General features: G+C 36.1%; 2 protein-coding genes across 2 annotated transcripts; both read right to left on the reverse strand.

Annotated features, from left to right (window-relative positions):
* Positions 1-1,512: 1,512 nt before the first annotated feature.
* LOC132063649 (pentatricopeptide repeat-containing protein At3g62470, mitochondrial-like) lies at positions 1,513-4,391 on the reverse strand. Its single transcript, XM_059456302.1, has 2 exons — positions 2,317-4,391; positions 1,513-1,954 (listed from the first exon to the last, which is right to left on the reverse strand). The coding sequence occupies exon 1, from the start codon at positions 4,248-4,250 to the stop codon at positions 2,379-2,381; it is 1,872 nt and encodes a 623-aa protein (XP_059312285.1). The 5' UTR covers positions 4,251-4,391; the 3' UTR covers positions 1,513-1,954; positions 2,317-2,378.
* Positions 4,392-7,095: 2,704 nt separating this feature from the next.
* Positions 7,096-10,717, reverse strand: LOC132063655 (protein WVD2-like 3). Its single transcript, XM_059456308.1, has 6 exons — positions 10,213-10,717; positions 9,068-9,138; positions 8,876-8,969; positions 8,706-8,777; positions 8,452-8,562; positions 7,096-8,011 (listed from the first exon to the last, which is right to left on the reverse strand). Exons 1-6 carry the CDS (start codon positions 10,678-10,680, stop codon positions 7,547-7,549), a joined length of 1,281 nt encoding a protein of 426 aa, XP_059312291.1. The 5' UTR covers positions 10,681-10,717; the 3' UTR covers positions 7,096-7,546.
* Between the last annotated feature and the right edge of the window lie 3,329 nt (positions 10,718-14,046).

Below are 14,046 nucleotides of genomic sequence, written 5' to 3' on the forward strand. Positions count from 1 at the left end.
ATTGTAATTTTAAATTTATATAAAGCTTAGATGGAGAATTTTTAAGGAATTTGTTATTAAAGTCAACATCTTTTTATTTCTTGTATATAGTACACTAATTGAATATATATTTCAAAAGCTTAAACATTTTTTAATTCTTAGTTGTGTAAATATATCTTTGACCTCTCATCGCTACCAATTAAATTACCTATATGAGAAATTTGATTATATTTTTACTTATTTATTCCCCTCATCCTTTAATTATTCAATGTCGTTAAGTTATAAAAAAAAAATCTTTTTTTGGGTAAGATAAAGCTAATACTAGCTTATATAACTCGTGCAACAATTTAAATATTATTTTATACTAATAATATGTTGCGTGACAAATTCGATATTGTTACATCACTGCGTTACAATTTATGCATTAATGTCATTCACAGTTCAAGTGGAGCGTTCAAATCCCTGTAATAGCGTAGCATCCTTTTCCCGCTTTTCTTCCCCTTTCCTAATACCTTTTAAAAAAAAAAAAAAAGTATCACAAATTCGAAAGGTTCTTATTGCCAAATTCTTAGCTAAGAATGGAATTTTGCATCAAACCAATTGTAGTACTACCCCACAGCAGTCAGCAGTGATTAGTGAATGTCTTCTTTCTACTCCAACTAGAACTATTAGCAGGAGTCCAAGCCCTATACTTCAAATTAAAACCCCTTGTGCAGTCCTTCTAGCTGTCAATCCATATTATTAATTAATTCTCATCATCATAAAATCATTGGTTGTTTATGTTATTATGTCCCTTTCCTCTGTTCAAGTGCAGTAGAAGAGCCAATTTCTATGTCCTTTTAAGTTTATGCCAATTCCTTGCAGTAATACAGATATCCATCTGTACCTATGGTGTATATCCTTTTGATATTTCAAAGTGTGATTTCCTAGTTCTCCAAGGTTACACCTTTTCCAAAAAATGATTTGTTCTATTAGTTGTCTGTGTTTAGAGAAGGGAACAAGGTGACAATCTGGCTAAATTGAGTAGTACTAATAATATTATTATCTATTTCTTGAGAAAAATAGTAGTACTTTAATAGTTTTCACAGATCAATAAAGCTTCCTATTTACCAAAAAAGGAAGTTAGTCATACAATTGTATAGATGTTTGTTTAAGAACCATGCAACCGAATCTGACAACTGCACATTCAACTTTCTTGTGCAAGTTCTGATCTGCCGTGGATCTGTAATATGTATATATAAAACTTTGCTTCAGAGAATAAACTGAAGTTTTCATGAGATGAGTTAACATCCAACATGAGACACAGCTACTACTCCCTCATTATAGCAACTGCACATTCAACTTAAATGTTTGTTACAAGTTGAAAACTGAGGAAAATTCTTTGAAGTGTTCCACTAGCAACTGACAGAGTAGACAGCGAGTGCAAGAAAAATACCAATCCTCTGTTTGGAACCAAAGAAGAGATGGCAGTTAAAGGGAACTTTTAAGATTCTTTTTCTTTCATCTAATACGGGCAGAAGAAGAGGAAGAAAATGACGCGGAAATTTGTATAATTGTATTTCCTCGGGCCAATGTACATGAAGTGACGAAATGACATTGACTATAGAACCATACATGTTTGCTTCGAGATGTTGGAGCAAATTGGATGATTGGGGCAAAAGCTACCCCTCATCCACTCATTCTCCTTTCCTAATATAAACCTTGAGTCATCAACAACTTTATGACTCAAACTGGCCTTTCCTTCGCCTTCTCCTTGAAAGAATATTTTAGCAATTACTGCGCCCCAAACTGTTCAATTTGTAAAGAACTTGCTCAAGCAACTATACATATCTACATGTTATGTGCTAATCCTCCACCCACAATCTCAAATTTTTGCTTTTTTCCATCATAATGTATTAAATCTGAGATCCTGACAGAAAACTTCCACATGATTCCATCTGAAGTACAGCTTTACGCCTTTTTTTGTCATTTGCAGCTGGAAAATATAGGTATGATTTCAGTGCTTTAATTGTAACAGAAGGTACAGCGAAACATACTACAGCACAAGAATATCAAGCGTCTCATGCAAGCCCTGGGATCGAAGAGGTGAAGTAAAGAAAGCAAGTACAAATGCAATTATGCAGGCTGCTAAAGGGCACAGGGGAAACTCATCAAATTGTATGCAGTTCTTATAAAGGTAAAAAGAAAATCACAGCGAAAAGATGCTTAAGTAACCAAAGAAGCCTAACAAAATGCCAAAAGAACAAATGATTAACTAGGTAAACATACGAAATACAAGATGTTCTATGACAAGAGGGATTTACAGCTGGAATAAGAATGAATTTTCATAATTCAGACCTTATGAGATATTCTGATAACAAAATGTGACACTCCTTTGTCATTGATATTGGCATTGCAAATCAGATGGGATCCCTACACTTTACTCTACTCTTCATCATCTCAGCCCACCTAGCAAAGAGACTTGAGACCTCAAACTTTCCGGAGAACTTCATCCTCTTAGCCAACTCGTCCAGTATATCAGGCCTACCAGCCCGAGAAAAATCAGCTGCAAATTTGTTGTAGTCAAGTTGAGGTGCTTTCATGCCTTTGTCTATCATTTCTTCCAAGTATTTACAAGCCTCCATAGAGCGCCCCTGCCGTATAAGCCCTCCAATGTAAACAGTGTAAGAATTTTCATCGGGACAGCAACCCCTCAGACTCATCTCCTCCCAAGTTGCATGACCCATTTCATAGTTCTTTGTCATGAAGAATGATTTCATCAACATATTGTAAGTGTGCAGAGTTGGTTGAATTCCATTTCGGATCATCTTTTTGTATAACATAACCGCATCATCTGGCATTCGTCGATTTACTATTAATTTGATCAGTGCATTATACAGTCGTGCATCAGGTGGGCATCCCTTTTCTTTCATCTCTCTCAGCAATGCGAAGACTTTATCCATCTTCCTTTGATTTCCAAAGCCTGTTACCAAACAGGTAAAAGTTGCAGCATCTGCCTCACATCCGGAACTAAGCATTTCCTCAAAGCCAGCAACTGCTTCATCCATCTTACCCTGCTTACACAAATCCCGGATCAAGATCGTATAACTTCTTGTATTAGGTGATGGACCCTTTGTTTTCATAACCTCAAACAGCTTGATCGCATCGGACCTTTTTTTACACTTTAACAGCCCTTCCAGCATCGTGTTATGGGCGACAACATCAGGTTTAAAACCCTTATCAATCATCTCATTCCAGATTTTACCAGCCTCCATCAGATTTTTTACCCTACACCAACCATTGAGCAAAACTGTATATGTTTGTAAATTTGGTGTAAATCTATGCTCCAATTTCTCAAACAATAATTGTGCTTCTTTCCCAAGCTTTGCCCTTCCTAGGGCATCAAGCAAACTATTGATTGTCTCCACCCCAACTTTAAACTTGTACTTCTTCATCAACTCAAACATCCCAATAGCTTTCTTCCGCTCTTTTGCTGCAGCAAATGCTTTCATGGAGATCAAAAACGTCTCCATTGTAAGCAAACCTTTCTCCCCCATTTCTTCAAGAACCGAGACCATAGTCTCAAACTGCCTCGCCCTTCCAAGTATTGTCATCATTGCATTATACGTTCTTGAATCGTGAGCATACCCTGGCCTCTGAGCCGCCCAACAAAAGAATCTGAATGCTGGTTTTCTAGCATGCTTGAACCTCTCTAACACATCTACTACCAAATCATGGCTTAAGTTTATCCCACATTCATCCAAAACAGCCTCCATATTCCTATCCAAAGAAAACAGCTCATCAATAACCTTACTCACCCTATCCACCTCTTTAGGATCCGCCTTCGACTCCACCACACTCTCATCAGTCTCACTTTCAACATCATTATCACTTTCTAACTCACCATCATTATCTACATAACTACAAATCCCCCTACAACTCACATTTGGATGAACACCAGTAAAATAAAAACACCCTTTTGACCAAAAAGGCCAAATCTTTATGGGATTACTAAATGCCAACTTTTCTTCAGAAAAATTTACAGTACTTAACTGCCTAGAATTCAAATTCAAAAGCTTCACATCTGAATGAATATTGGTACAATAAAAACACCCTTTTGACGAAAAAGGCCAAATCTTTCTGGGATTACTAAATGGCAACTTTTCTTGAGAAAAATTTACAGTACTGAACTGCCTGGAATTCAACTTCAAATACTTCACATCTGGATGAATATTGGTAAAATAAGAACACCCTTTTGGGAAAAGAGGCCAAATATTTCTGGGATTAGTCATTGGCAAGTTTTCTTGAAAAGTAAAGAGTGAAGTGGGGTGTGGCAAAAAAGATGAAACTTGACAATGAGAAAGATGGATACTACAATAACCAAAACCAGGAAACAAACGAGACAAGGGCAAAGAGCTACCAATAAGAAGGAAGGCTTGTTCTCTTCCTCGTAGCCTTGTGGCTTGGTCATCCAAAGAGGATAACCGGATGGCGGTGCTGTTGAGGAGTTGGCCATTGAAGTTGAGTAGTGAAATTGAGTGTTGAGAAGGTTTAAAGATTGCAACTTTTTCAAGATTTCTCATAGAAATAGCTATTTGGAGTCCATTGAAAGTGAAGAATTTGCCACAAAGATGGGACGCTGGTTTTGCAGATCGCAGCGGCGAGAGTTGGGGTTCTGTAATAGGGAAGGGGCTGATTGAGTGATTGGGGACTATTTACCTGCCTCATTTATTTTAGTTTATTAAATTTGTATTTATTTTTTAATATATAGTTACTTTTTTATTTGAATTGTATATTTATTATGTTTGAATAAATACATTATGCACATTCAATGTTGAAAAACAAACAGTCTTAATCAGTCAGTGTTTAGATCTAGAGAAAACATCTTAATCATTCAGATTCAGACGTCTTAATCTTAATAAAAATAAATGAGGCCTAAAAACTTTGATCGAGATCTTAATGATTAAGACTTATTCAAATCAAATATGTGATTAGATCTTAATGTTCATTTTTTTGAGCGGATTGTCCTGTTCAGGTGGTCTTTAATTTTTTGCCCTTCAAATTACTGGTCTTTAATTTTTGCCCTTCAAATTACTGATCTTTAATTTTTGTTCTTCGCTTAAAAAGGTGGCCGAAAATACCCCAAAGGTACTGGGTTCAAACTCCCGCTCAGTCAAAAAAAATCGCAAGACAAGGCTTTTGCAAAAAGTCTGTCGTCTCCGGCATAGGTTCTATGTAACTTCGCCCGAATATGCCTTGCGAAAATATTATTATTTTACTCTGCTAGGTTTCGAACCCAGAACCTCGGGGTATTTTCGACCTCCTTTTTAAGCTAAAAGAAAAAAATTAAAGACCAGCGAATTGAAGGCCAAAAATAAAAGACCAGCCCGTATGAAGGACAATCGTGCAAATTGCCCCTTAATGGAAACAAATGCACTTAATGGCCTAAGGTCTTAACGATTTAGATTCAGACCTACATTAAGTGCAAACTTTTTTTTTGCGCGGATTGCCCTTCTTTTGGGGTGGTCTTTAAATTTGCTCCTCAAATTGGTGGTCTTTAAGTGTTGCCCTTCGCTGGAAAAGGTGCCGAAAATACCTAGGTTCTGAGTTCAAACCCCTGCTCAGACATAAAAATAAAAATAATTTAGCAAGGCAAGGCTTTCAGAGAAACCTGCCTTATGCGGCATAGGTTGCCTTAAGGCATAACTAAATTTATGTCGGATCCGACATAGGTTGCCTTAAGGCATAACTAAAAGTTTGCCTTATAAGGCTACTTATGCTGGATCCAGCATAACTTTAGTTATGCCTTAAGACAACCTATGTTGTCTCCGGCAGAATTTGCCTTACGGCATAACTAAAAATCTGCCTTATAAGTCAACCTCTACCGGATCCGGCATAACTTTCCCCAAGTCTTACCTTGCGAAATTATTTTTTATTTTTATATCGGAGCCAGGATTCGAATCCAGAGCCTCAGGGTTTCTACGTGAAAGAAAGAATAAAAGACCAGTAATTTGAGGGGCAAAAAATAAAAACCACCCCGAGTGAGGGACATTCCTGCGAATTGCCCAAATGCAAACAAATGAGGCCCTAGTGCCGTGTAATTTGTGCGTTATGGTATTCTACTAAATTAATTTGGACATCCATTTAACTAGATATTGTTGAAGCAAAGTTATCGAATACATAATTTGAAAACCAGTCAAATTGATAACTTTTTGTAGAAATTGAGAAAGTGGTTGATTTTACAAAGTATAAATAGTAGTTTCAAACTTATTAGACATATATTCCAAAAGAGCAAAATGATTAAAAAGCTTATCTTAGAACAATAACAAAAGCTCCCTCGGGTTCATTTTAGTTCTCATGTTCTTTTTGCACGCTCCTTTATGAAAACATTAACTAAAAAGATAATTTGACTAAATTATTCTTATTTTTTCTTAAATCTCAATTAATATTACTCTTTTTTTAACCTCTCTCCAAACTTATTGAGTAAGGGTAAAGGTGGAAACTAATGGTTAATTATATCCTAATTTTTTTAAATGAGACCTATTTTGGACCATCTATATTTAGTAAAAACGACAAGTAAAATTGACCGGAGGGAGCAGTATGCCTAGAATTTCAAGTTAATTACAATTAAAATTAATTATATGTATCTCACTAATCAGTAATCATGTCGTTCTATGATTCCATAGCTTTTTGCTGAAACACTAATTGGTTTGTACCCTTTAGGCCCACCACCGAATTCTTGCTGCTTCTTCACTCTACCCTTTCACATTATTATATCCAAGACTCAAATGTCTATAAGGAAATGCCTTTTTTTCGGATATTAAAAGCTTTGCTATTAAATTTTTAATGAGTCATGAGTGCAGGACAACAGCATGTCAAAACAAGAATCATTTCGGCAGAACAATTTCTTGCCTCAAAAGTACCCTACGAAACATCGAAGTGCAACTGTTTCATGATTATATCGTTGTGAAATGATTTTTACTTACCTATTTTTCATTCTAATACCAAACAGAGAAAAGCATATCTTTTGGGAAGTAACATATAGAAGAAAGTAACTGATTACTGACTGTTATTACAAACCAAACAATAGTAGTATTATCTATCATGATTAAGCAATAAGATCAAAATGCAAATTAATTAACCAAACTAAAACAAATATCATGCATTCATTCGTTTAATAAAAACATTGCATTCATTAGTTTAGTTCAACATTGTTCTTTTCCCTTTGAACAAAAGAGAGATTGGAACACAACAATTCACTTACCGAGCACAAACTGTCCACCCATCATTTGGAAGTAAATAGAGTACCAGTCACTCAATAGATGGGCACAAACTGGTCTTAAGGTTATGTTTATAAACAGAATGTGTTCAACAAGAGTCTCTTTCTATGTAACATATGTACCAAACGAAAATTACATATAATAATATACAACACAGATTAAAAGCGTCACTTCAACAAGTCATTGCCGAGAGGAAAGGAGGGAGGACCAATTTGACCTTGCCTGGAACATCTCGATTTGATGATAAAAACTACAAAGAAAAAAAAAAAAGGAAACGAAAAAGAAGAAGAAGACTAAGTTGCTCGTGCTCATGATTGAGCAGCAGTATCTTCAGTCACTTGCTCTGTCGTTGTATTAGAAGCCTCCTTCGTCTCTAAGACGGGAATTTCCTTTATCTCCTTGACAGAAGCATTGGTTTTCACCTTAACTGGAGCTTCCTCTGTCTCTTCCGTTGTAGTTGCATTTGACTCAGCAATGGGAGTTTCCTTTATCTCCTTAATTGGAGTTTCTTTCATCTCCTTCAAAGGGGATCCTTTTTTTGCTTTCGCCAACTTGGTAGGTTCTTTGGCTCTGGGAGTAGTTCCATTACTGAATCGACCACTTACACGATCTTTACTTTTGGGGGTGGTTGGGGTAGTACTGCCTTGTTTGTAAACACCAATGCTGTGACGAACCTTTGTACATGTTTTCTTTTCTTCAGGAGTTGCTGGGACTGCATCACTACAGCTCTTCCTACGGGTTAGATTTGGTGATTTGGCACGAGTGACTGGCAGCTGCATGCAAAGCAGGAACAATTTTGTTTGCTTACAAAGATACAAACTCTATCTAGTCCATCAAAGAAAACAGAATTCACGGTTGTTGTATGATTGCTTGATCAAATACTTAGGGAACAGAAGACATATCTAGGTCTAAGTTACGTTAAAAATATGTCATCTGTAGAGTCAAGTTGCCTCAGTTATCCTAATATCATCACTTTCGAACAGAGAACAAATGTGCAAATAGAACACATGCATCCCACAATTGATAGCACTAACTCGCAACTTGGAACTATGATTTATACATGGCGTTTAAATAGAAAATTGATAATTCAAATTGTATGCTGGCCAAAGTCATAACTTAATTGGACAAGTTTCTTATGCAGGATAGAAGGTAAACATTAACAATAACCAACTTTCAACAATAACCAAAGAGTTGAAATATAGGTGAAGAGTACCTTCTTAAGTTCAGCCTTTGGAGGTGGCCCTTCACGGTAAAAACTAGGAACTGGATTTGCTCTGTAGGTCATGTTCTTTCTAAGTTGCTTCATTGCTGCTTCTTCCTCTTCCTAGAATTTGTAAAGAATAAGTTTTGGGTCAATTATCTTACTTCACAACATGTCCTTTTTTTCTCCCACCTGCCCTAGAGGTTGGGGTTAAAGTTGGGGCAATCAAAATGTTGTTAGAAACTAATACATGCATGCTATGATACCTTCATTCTGGCTGCATATTCTTGTTTCTCTGCCTCCAGAGCTTTGTGCTTTTCCTCTAACTTTGTGTAATACTAGAGAAATAAAATGAGAAACATTGAGAAAGCATCAGTACAAAAGCACAACTACAAGTTAATATGAACGAGGGAGAGGAGCTTGTAAGAACATTTACCTCTTTACGTCTCGCTGAACGTTCAGAACATTTAAATGATGGAGCTACAGGAACAGTAATCTTGGACTTAACTGTCCGCACAGAAGCTGCAGTTCTATGAAAGATAAGGAAGATTTTCCCGGAAGAACAAGAAACTGAAAACAGAAATTTTAAGTGGTAAAAAAGAGAAACTAGAAGTCCAATAAAAGATACGAGGAAGCCAAGGACCAGTTGTCGTCTTCATCCTGAATCCGCAGTTTCCTTGACATCATGGGAGAATTTTCCTGCAACAAGATAAATAAATTTCAAAATCAGTGGTCTGATCATCAGCTCACAAGAACTACATGACTTCAGAGGATATACAAGTATCATATAAAAAGTTATGAACGGTGTAAACTAATGACAATAAAACACTGAAATATGTGTAGCAAATTATTCGTTCTGCCTGCCACAGCCAACTTCTTTTTGTCCTTCTTCATTCAGTGACTAACTCATTTAAGTTGCAATCCGAAATTGATCCATCTACTTTTCGGCAAAAGCCAAGTCATAATTTGCTGAAGGTTCCTAATTAGTGCTACTATTACATAATTTAAGCTTGAAGAGTTGCAACCCGAATTTGATCCATCTATTTTCGGCAAAAACCATGTTGTAATTCGCTGAAGATTGCTGCAGTGATATCAACAGCAGAATTTAAGCTTGTCTTGTTTACATAGTAATGAGTTTGGAGTTTCTCACTAAGCATGCTGGGCACAGAATTTAAGCTTATCTTGTTTTACATAGTAATGAGCTTGGAGTTTCCCACTAAGTATACACCCAGCATCATAGAATTTTTAAGTAGGAGTTGAAGATAAAGTTGTGTTTGGTTATAGTTTTTGCAAAGAATATTTGGTTGTTTGAATGTAATGAAAGTGAAAACAAGGTTTTAGGTGTTTTCCAAATTCCAAATACAACTTCAAGTTGTATTTCGAATATTCATGGCCAATTGCTGATTTTCAAATAAAGTGAAAAATTCTCATGGCCAAACGGGTCCTAAGGACTGAGAAGTTATCCATTAAGCATCAACTCATTCCAGGCTATTGATTTTACCAACCAGCCCAACCCCCCCCCCACCCCCCACAACCCAAACCACCAAAACCTACAGAAAAAAATATATGGTCTGGATTTTAGACTGGTTCGAAAGCAGGATTAAGCAGGCAGTTTCTGGGCATGTTTGAGCTGCAAATAAAATCCATGTCCCTTTACAAATGCTATCCTTGCACTATCGTTTATACTGTGACAAATAACCAAGAGCTCCAGCTCATACGGTTTGCAGCACATTCGGGATTGTTAATATTAAATGAAAGCAAACAAAATCTTACATGCAACTTTTTTGAAGTCATAGGAGAGTGCAGGTCGTTGGACTTTGATGAACAGTTCGAGCCAGCATCAACAGTGTGAGTGCCATTTTCATGATTTTCAGATTCATTCCCTGATGAATTCATGACCGAGGGGGCTAGAATTTCAGTTGCCGCAGCAGAATCAGATGGATGCTTCAATGGTGAGCCCAACTTCTTTTCGCTGGACTTCACAGCCTCAGCTTTCGCAATTTTTGCCTCAATCGGATCAGGTTCACAGTTGGTGCTTTTCACAGATAGTACTTCCTGCTTCTCATGGGATTCCTCCACGTGTGTGCCTTTTGCAGTTTGATCCTCTGCCTCATATTCCTTTGCTTCAACCCTTTCCTTAGCGATTCTGGGGGCAACATGAACTGTGCCATGGGTGACACCATTTGGCTTAACACTAGGTCTCTTTTCAGTAGTACGTAAACCTGTAACGTCTCTCCCCATCACCTGCAAGGGGAAACAAACATAATAAAAGCTTAAAAATGCAATTCCTCAAGGGTAGATATACTTACGAACGGTGCATTTAGTTCTTCAATTGACTCAGAGATAAAAGGTTCACAGAACATGCAAAAATAGAATCATTTAACATTTCCAATTGTTTGATTACAAACCAAAAAAGATACTAAATAAATAAATAAAGCCTAAAGCATACATTGAAAACCCCGAAACGGAAAAAGAAGAATCGAGGTCCAGCGGAATATTCTAAAAGTTATAAAGTGCAACTGTATTATGCAAGCATTCACGCAAAAGTGCTGCCAAAAAATAACAACAGAACCGGACTCTCCAGCGACCTGTTTTTTTATCCCAGTCGTTTATTTATTTCATTTCACTAAACCACTCCCAGAAATTAGCATCTACTTGGGCAAAGCAATATATTTCTGAATGGAAAGACAGTGTTAATAATTCAAGAAAGTCCTTTTCCCCACAAATCAGGAAATAGTAGTTATATAGTGACCAACTTTACAGTTGAAAGAACCTAATCCCACTATGAAAATGACAAGGCCTGTCGAACAAAGTGTTTGAGATAGAGATCAAAAGATCTAACCCATCATGCCATATTCCAACTTCTAAAAATGGAGAGTATTAGACAGCCACCAAGATATCTGAGTTGGAAAATCTACAGAATTAAAAGGGGAAACAACTTGCAAGAGAGAGAGCAAAAGAGGTCAGGAGAATATCTTAAACATCTTATTAGAATCCAAACTGGCACTAGATTTTTCTAGGAAGGCAACAATATAAGAAAGAAGACCCCTAAATGCCTAACTTCAATCATGAAAAAGGCTCATGACATGAAAGAAAAACTAATCTCTGAATCTGAATCTTGCATAAGGAAAAAAAGAACCGACAATTCACAAAGCTATAGGTGGACAAAAGAAAGAGAAATAGAAGGAATAAATGTATAATTATCTAACCAAAAGCTCAAATCCATCAGAAATGTGAATTTTGGGAAAAAAGAAAGAAGTGATGATATGGAGAAGAAACTCAAAGAAGTAATAATCTTCTAACAACAGAAACATAGTTTCAACAATCCCTTTAATACACACACACACACAAAAATGAAAAAGAAAAAAAAAAAAAAGACAGAGAAATCAACCCAATCCAGTACCCTCAATGCCTCCAACATATGCACCAGAATGCTCAAATCCATAACAAAAAAAACAAACTTCAAACTTTTGTACACAAGAAAAAAGGAAGAAAAAGAAAAGAAACCCAATAACAAATAGGCATAAAGACCAAATTCTCACAGCTCAAACGCCCAGAAGAAAAAGAAAAAAAAAAAAAAACAAATTCTCAAACACATAGACAAAAGTAGCTAAAAAAGGAAGACACAATCAACCTAAAGTCCCTCATATACCAATACCACTTCCATTTTCCAAGATTTTGAGCATAAAAATTGAATCTTGACCACAAAAACTGAAACACCCACATAAAGAAATGTGCTCAAACACATGCCAAACAAAAAAGAGAAACACAACAACCAACAAAAAATTTACCAAAGCTAAAGTCTTGTGTCTTAACAAGCTAAGCTAAAACAACCCCACCAAAGAAAGAACAAAAAGAAAATACTGGGCCAAAGATTTCAACAAACACAAAAAAAAACATGCAGATCAGAAAGAAAATAAAATCCTTACGAGAGGTTGTCTTTTTTTTATGACACTTTAAGCTTCTTGATCTGAAAGAGATCTCTTCAAACACAACAACAACAACAACAACACACACAGGAAACCCCACAAACGTGAACCCAACTCTCTTCTTCTTCTTCTTCCTCTTTTTATTTTATCTTTTCTCTCTCTGTAAAACTCAACAAAAATAAACTCAACAAAAATGTTTTGTGTTTACTTTTTTTTATGTAAGATGGTTGTGATTATTGGTGCTCATTTCTGTCTGTCCTTTTCTTTCTCCTTCTCTCTCTTTTTTTTACCTTTTTTATTTTATTTATTTATTATATTTTTTCTTTAGTGTTTGCTCTTTTTTTTTTTTTTTTTTTTTTTATTTCTCTTACCCTTAATTTTTCTCTGGTCAATCTCGAGTTTCAACACCGTTAATGTCGGGCAGTTGCATGTACAGTAGATCCCTAGTCATAATTTTTTTGTTTTTTGTTTTTTGTTTTTTGTTTTTGTTTTTTTAATAGGAATCTTGTAATTTATTGGAGGGAAATGATGAAAATGAAATGAAAATTTATCTTTTCTCCTTTCTGTTTGGTGGTTGACCACAATTTAGATTTCATTTGAAGGTGGGGCTATAAAATAGAAATTACTAGTAGTAGTAGGCAAATTCAAATTTAAAATAGTAATCCCTCCCTTTTCCATCTCTTTCTTAAGTTTTCAACAAGATGGGGAGGAGTTCAATAAAGCTACCCATGTTGAAATAATACTCAAAGCTTGTTGGGTAGCTTTTAACTTTATAATATTTTATGTCTTTTATCGTTTAGGAGTACATTTTATTTTTCGAATCAAGTTATTAATATAATTTAAAATGATAATAAGATTTATAATTATGTATCTAATTAAACTAAGGCATTTAAATTGAAACGGAAGAAATACGATATGAATGATGAGCATTGATGCTAGTGAATTCAGTAGGTGGGTGAATTGAAGATTGAAACTACCCTTCTTTAATTAATCAACAAAAGGAAGAAGAAAAAAACTCCAATATGCTTTTAAAATATCATCGTCTATTCGGAGCGGAGGTAGAAGGTCAGATATGAGTTCGGCCTAACTCGTTTTTTAAAATTTTCAATGATTTATGTGAGTGCCAGCTTTTAATATATTTATCTAAAAGTCACATGGTAATGACATTATTACAATTTTTCTTGGGCTTAAAAGCAAATTATTTTATATCATCATTGTCATAGAATTAGGTGTCTATGTTGAGATTGCACGGTTATTCCGAGCAATAATCTTAGGACCCAACATAGGCTCTTGGCGACAGATTTGGAGATCAACAGGAGGAAGAAGAACGAGAAGAGGAGGAGGGTTGTGAGTGACCGACCTAGGATCAAATGGGGTAGCTTGATTGCTGCCAGTTCCCATGAAATGGGGGCGAAGTTGATGGCTATAGGGGCTTGAGGGAGCAATGGAGATGCGAACAGTATGTGAGATAGGACTGCTAGTTGCATTAACAAAGTAGCTAGAGAGGTGCTAGGGGTCTCGAGAGAGGTAGATTGGTGGGCATCGAGCGAACTGGTGGTGGAATGGAGTAGTCCAAGGGAAGGTGGAGACGAAAAAGATGGCATATGCGAAGCAGGTCGAAAGTACGGACGAGAAGGAAAAGTGGACAAATAGAGAAGGGTACAAGATGGCGAAGAAT

The sequence above is a fragment of the Lycium ferocissimum genome, chromosome 7 (genome assembly GCF_029784015.1).
Source record: "Lycium ferocissimum isolate CSIRO_LF1 chromosome 7, AGI_CSIRO_Lferr_CH_V1, whole genome shotgun sequence".
NCBI classification, from domain to species: domain Eukaryota; kingdom Viridiplantae; phylum Streptophyta; class Magnoliopsida; order Solanales; family Solanaceae; genus Lycium; species Lycium ferocissimum.